The following is a 6,599-nucleotide window of genomic DNA, read 5'->3' as shown; positions in this document are numbered from 1 at the left end:
ACCGTGCCCATGCCACACACACACACACACACACACACACACACACACACACACACACACACACACACACACACACACACACACAGAGAGAGAACAGAGGGGAGACACCGAGAACGTGCTGAGGTCACAGCGGAGCCGTGACAAGCCCACTGACCAATCACGTACTTGTAGGCCAGCTAGCAGGCTGACACGTCAAAGAATACGCCCAACATGTCAAACTAAAGATCTGATTGGGTGAACACTATGACAATCAACAATATCGTCCCCATTCACTTAAACTGCACATGGATGCACTTGTGAGTGTGCAGGCCTGGGGCCTCTCTTCTTACCTAGAGACACAGGTGAGATCTGATTGGATAAAAGCTCTACTTAAAACAAGCTGCACTGAAAGCAGAGCAACTGAGGAAGACAGTAGCTGTGCAGTGAGAACATAAGATAATGGGGAAAATATTTATATAAGTTATAATACATGTAGTGTATTTAAGAAACATTATTAAATTATAAAATAGATATAACTTTGTGATTCTGTGTAGGCCAGCAGAGAAGGCCTTGCAGGCCCTGACGGCCCACCACTGATATATATATATATATATATAGAGTTGTGTGAAAAAGTGTTTGCCCCCTTCCTGATTTCTTATTTTTTTGCATGTTTGTCACACTTAAATGTTTCAGATCATCAAACTAATTTAAATATTAGACAAAGATAACACAAGTAAACACAAAATGCAGTTTTTAAATGAAGGTTTTTATTATTAAGGGGGAAAGAAAATCCAAACCTACATGGCCCTGTGTGAAAAAGTGATTGCCCCCTAAACCTAATAACTGGTTGGGCCACCCTTAGCAGCAACAACTGCAATCAAGCGTTTGCGATAACTGGCAATGAGTCTTTTACAGCGCTGTAGAGGAATTTTGGCCCACTCATCTTTGCAGAATTGTTGTAATTCAGCCACATTGGAGGGTTTTCGAGCATGAACCGCCTTTTTAAGGTCATGCCACAGCATCTCAATCAGATTCAGGTCGGGACTTTGACTAGGCCACTCCAAAGTCTTCATTTTGTTTTTCTTAAGCCATTCAGAGGTGGACTTGCTGGTGTGTTTTGGATCATTGTCCTGCTGCAGAACCCAAGTGCGCTTCAGCTTGAGGTCACGAACAGATGGCCGGACATTCTCCTTCAGGATTTTTTGGTAGACAGCAGAATTCATGGTTCCATTTACCACAGCAAGTCTTCCAGGTCCTGAAGCAGCAAAACAGCCCCAGACCATCACACTACCACCAGCATATTTTACTGTTGGTATGATGTTCCTTTTCTGAAATGCCGTGTTACTTTTATGCCAGATGTAATGGGACATACACCTTCCAAAAAGTTCAACTTTTGTCTCGTCAGTCCACAGAGTATTTTCCCAAAAGTCTTGGGGATCATCAAGATGTTTTCTGGCAAAACTGAGACGAGCCTTTATGTTCTTTTTGCTCAGCAGTGGTTTTTTTCAGCAGGCCATTTTTGCCCAGTCTCTTTCTTTTGGTGGGGTCATGAACACTGACCTTAATTGAGGCAAGTGAGGCCTGCAGTTCTTTGGATGTTGTTCTGGGGTCTTTTGTGACCTCTTGGATGAGTCGTCGCTGCGCTCTTGGGGTAATTTTGGTCGGCCGGCCACTCCTGGGAAGGTTCACCACTGTTCCATGTTTTCGCCATTTGTGGATAATGGCTCTCACTGTGGTTCGCTGGAGTCCCAAAGCTTTAGAAATGGCTTTGTAACCTTTTCCAGACTGATAGATCTCAATTACTTTGTTTCTCATTTATTTCTGAATTTCTTTGGATCGCAGCATGATGTCTAGCTTTTGAGGATCTTTTGGTCTACCTCACTTTGTCAGGCAGGTCCTATTTAAGTGATTTCTTGATTGAGAACAGGTGTGGCAGTAATCAGGCCTGGGTGTGGCTAGAGAAATTGAACTCAGCTTTCCAAAGATGTGATAAACCACAGTTTATGTTTTAACAGGGGGGGGCAATCACTTTTTCACACAGGGCCATGTAGGTTTGGATTTCTTTTTCCCCTTAATAATAAAAACCTTCATTTAAAAACTGCATTTTGTGTTTACTTGTTATCTTTGTCTAATATTTAAATTAGTTTGATGATCTGAAACATTTAAGTGTGACAAACATGCAAAAAAATAAGAAATCAGGAAGGGGGCAAACACTTTTTCACACAACTGTATATATATATATATATATGTACACACATCATCATATAGTGTACTTCACATATTTACCCGTTGGTCACATGTTCAATCAGAGAGCAGCACCAAGTTAGAAAACATGACGAGGATGTGCATGTTATCAGTTGAAAGCTCCAGGTGATGCCATATGTTATAAGGGTTGCGTGCGCATGTGCGTGTGTGTGTGTTGTTTGCAGGGCAGGAAATCGGTTCGATATGGAGACTTCCAGTTCTGTGACCAGGCCAAGTCTGTTATAGTGGTGAGTGTGTGCCATCCACATGAAGGAGGAGGTGACTGTGCTTTAATAAACCACTTCACCCGGAAAAACCTCATCATTCCCAGCCCTCCCAAGGTCTTCAGTGCTGATGGCTCGGAGCTGGAGTTTGTCAGCTCCTACAAATACCTTGGATTCTGGTTGGACTCGTCTCTCTCATTTAACATACACATCAATAACCTTCTGGCTAAAGTCAAAGCTAGACTGGGTTTCCTGTATCGAAACAAGGCCTCCTTCACACACACTGCCAAATTGACCCTTGTGAAAATGACCATCCTTCCTCTATTTGATTACGGCGATATAATTTATAAAATGGCATCAAAGACCACCCTCAGAAAACTGGACACACTCCAGCAATCCATTTTGCCATATGTGCGCCCTTCACCACCCACCACTGTGCTCTTTACAGATTGGTGGATTGGCCCTCCCTTCATACCAGGCGGCTACAACACTGGCTGCTCGTGGTCTATAAATCCATTTTGGGAATGACTCCTCATTACCTCTCAAATCTTCTGCGCATTTCTGACAGCAATCGGCATTTAAGATCCAGTGACTTCATTAGGCTCATCATTCCAAAAGTCCGTACTGTGTTTGGTCATAACTCCTTTCATTTTGCCGCTGCAAAGGACTGGAACTCACTACAAAACACACTCAAACTAACAGCTCTCACCTCTCTCAACATGTTCAAACATAAGCTGCAACAAGTTATAGTTGACTGCTGTACTTGCTGACTAGCCCTCACTTCTCTTTCTTTCTTCCATTTTTTTACAAATAACATCCAGTAATCTGCCTTTTATTTTGTACATAGTGTTTATTATTTTATCTAGGTTGTTTTTAGTCATTTTTCCATTGTTTGTCATACTGTATTGTATCTGTGTTGTTTGTGTAACTTGTGTGGACTGTGCTACTGCCTCTTGGCCAGGTCATCATTGAAAATGAGAATTTTACCCCCCCCCCCCGCCCCCGCCCCCCCCACCACAGAGGAACACCAGCCGTCAGTCCAAACCTCTCAGGGTTCAGGTGATGCACTCGTCTGTTGTTGCTCATCAGTGTTTTGCTCTGAGGGCTCTCAGCTGGTTGGGTCAGATCATTCAGTACTCTGGTGAGTCTGGCATTCATTACCCACAATCCTTCACTGTGTGTGTGCGTGTGATGCGTATGTGTCTCTGTTGTGTTTCAGACGGCCTGAGGAGGATCCTGTGTGAGGTCGGTCTGCAGAAAGGTCCAGAAGGAGAGTACTCGTCTCTGGTGGACAAGCTGATGCTCAACGACTCCAAGATGTGGAAAGGTGACTACGTATATATAAGTAGTATATATACTACTGTGACGGCCCTGCCTCTAAGCAGATTACCTGATGCAGAGCACCTGGTCCTGGAGCTCTTAGGGCAGGGGTGTCAAACTTGAGGCCCGCAGGCCGAATCCTGTACATGATCTTTGTCTCTCTCTCCTGTGTATGTGGAGTGATCTCTGCCTCTCTCCTGTGTATGTGGAGTGATCTCTGTCTCTCTCTCCTGTGTATGTGGAGTGATCTCTGTCTCTCTCTCCTGTGTACGTGGAGTGATCTCTGCCTCTCTCCTGTGTACGTGGAGTGATCTCTGCCTCTCTCTCCTGTGTACGTGGAGTGATCTCTGCCTCTCTCTCCTGTGTACGTGGAGTGATCTCTGCCTCTCCTGTGTACGTGGAGTGATCTCTGCCTCTCCTGTGTATGTGGAGTGATCTCTGCCTCTCTCCTGTGTACGTGGAGTGATCTCTGTCTCTCTCCCCTGTGTACGTGGAGTGATCTCTGTCTCTCTCTCCTGTGTACGTGGAGTGATCTCTGTCCCTCTCCTGTGTGTAGATGTTACATTACATCACATTACAGTCATTTAGCAGACGCTTTTATCCAAAGCGACTTACAATAAGTGTATTCAACATCGGTTTTCGAGAGAACTACTAGTCACCAGAAGTCATAAGTGCATCTCCTTCAAACAAGCATCTAAGAGCATAAACCAGAGCCAACGTACAGTGCAGAAACAAACGAATGCAATAAGTGCCACAAACTAATATGAATACAATAAGTGCAAAAAGCTAGTATGAATACAATAGATGCTAAGTAAGTGCTAAGTGGAAGGCTTTAGGGTAGTACTTGTTGAAGAGGTGAGTCTTCAGCCTGATGAAAGATGGGCAGCGACTCTGCTGTCCTGACGCAGGGTTGGAAATTTACATATTTTTTTGGGGGCAATTTTTGCCCCCACTGACTGAAATCCAGGGCATTTCCAAAAAATTGGGGGCACTTTTTGAAACTTGTGAAATAACATTTAACCTTTGTTCAAAATAATAAATATACTTATTTAGGCTTACAGTATATGAGCAATTGTCATCAAATGGCAATAATAAGACTATTAGGCAGTAGTCTACAGATTCAAAGTGTTTTCTTAGATTTTTTGAACAAAAAACAAACATAAATCAGACAATCATATTCAATTTTATTGTTATTTCTTTGTGGTTATTTATTGTTATTACATTTTTTAAGCAACTATTAACAATTATTAAGTCAACGATGCCTTGTTTACATATACATCAGTCATTGTGTGGAATTATTGAGAAAAATATTTTTGTAGCACCTCAAATATTAAAAAATGTGCCATTTGAAGGTACAAATTCAGTTCAGAGTTTTTGCTTAGTAAAATATCTTAATTGACTGTCAGTCATGTATTATTCATTTCCAACCCTCAAATCAAAGAATAAAGACACTTTACACACTATTTAGGTGTATTTTCCCTTTAACTCACGAGATGCAGGTAGCATGTTTTATACTTAATGTGAATATAATTCTTTTAATCTAATTTCCATTATGCAATATGTTTACTTTGTTGGCATCTTATTCTGAAAACCGGATGTTTGTCTGGAGAAACCGGATGCTGTCTCACGTTAATCTTTTCCGCTAACTCCCGATCTGTGCCGTTTGAATGCGTTTACCGTGAATTTCAGCATATAGGTGCACTAACATGTAAGTGTCTGCTGAGATGGCCACAGTCTCGCAGTCACAGGTCTGATTAAGAAGCGCTCCATTCGATTCTTCACGCACACGCAACATCAGTCAAGGCGAAAATCAAAACCGCTCTATGGCAACTGGACCGGGTCATATAGGCTACGATGTTTTTGACAAGTTCATTAAATTGTCATTATTATTAGAGGAAATTATGGGGGCATTTTTTGCCCCTCTCCTAGTGATATCGGGGGTAAAATTTTATTTCTTAGGGGCATTTTTGCCCTTTGCCCTCATGTATTTCTGACGCTGTCCTGACGTCAGTGGGGAGTTCATTCCACCACTGTGGGGCCAGGACAGAAAACAGCTGTGACCAGGTCGAACGGCCGCAGGGACCTCTGAGCAACGGGGCGACCGATCGCCCCGAGGCAGCAGTGCGAAGTGGTCGGGCAGGGGGGTAGGGCTTGACCATGGCCTGGAGATAGGAAGGAGCTGTTCCTTTCACTGCCCTGTAGGCTAGCACCAGAGTCTTCAACTGGATGAGAGCTCTTACAGGGAGCCAGTGTAGAGAACGGAGAAGGGATGTTGTGTGGGAGAACTTGGTGTGATTGAACACCAGACGAGCTGCAGCTTTCTGGACAAGCTCCAGAGGTCTGATGGCCGGGGCTCCGGCAAGTAGTGAGTTGTAGTAGTCCAGGCGGGAGATGACAAGAGCCTGGATGAGCACCTGCACCGTCTCATCAGTGAGGAAGGGGCGAATCCTCCTGATGTTGTAGAGCAGGAATCTGCAGGAGCGTGTAACCGATGAAATTCGTGCTGAGAATGACAGTTGGTCATCCAGGGTCACACCCAGGTTCCTTGCAGTCCGAGTTGGCGTCACCACGGTATCATCAATGGTGATGGTCAGGTCTCGGTGCGGGCAACCCTTCCCCGGGAGGAACAGTAACTCGGTTTTGTCCAGGTTGAGCTTGAGGTGGTGTGTCATCATCCACTTCGAGATGTCAGCCAAGCATGCAGCGATGCGTGCCTCCACTTGAGTGTCACTGGAGTAAATGACAAGACCAGCTGGGTGTCATTGGCATAACAATGGTAAGAGAAGTCATGCGAGCGAATAAGAGAACCCAGAGATGTTGTGTAGAGCGAGA

At 44.0% G+C, this 6,599-nt stretch overlaps 1 protein-coding gene across 9 annotated transcripts in view; it reads left to right on the top strand.

Annotated features, from left to right (window-relative positions):
- The window catches only part of ubr2 (ubiquitin protein ligase E3 component n-recognin 2), a 54,057-nt gene that overhangs the window by 8,044 nt on the left and 39,414 nt on the right, over nt 1–6,599 (top strand). For all 9 annotated transcript variants that reach the window (XM_076085387.1, XM_076085386.1, XM_076085384.1 and 6 more), the window contains 3 exons: nt 2,409–2,471; nt 3,468–3,588; nt 3,667–3,774. In XM_076085387.1, the coding sequence (XP_075941502.1) occupies nt 2,409–2,471; nt 3,468–3,588; nt 3,667–3,774 (292 nt within the window). The remainder of the gene's footprint in view (nt 1–2,408; nt 2,472–3,467; nt 3,589–3,666; nt 3,775–6,599) is intronic.

Source organism: Anarhichas minor, unplaced genomic scaffold (genome assembly GCF_050575085.1).
Source record: "Anarhichas minor isolate MPS153535 unplaced genomic scaffold, ASM5057508v1 ptg000154l, whole genome shotgun sequence".
Classification (NCBI taxonomy): Eukaryota; Metazoa; Chordata; class Actinopteri; order Perciformes; family Anarhichadidae; genus Anarhichas; species Anarhichas minor.
The sequence above is the reverse complement of the archived record's forward strand: the minus strand, read 5'-3'. Positions and strand labels throughout refer to the sequence as shown.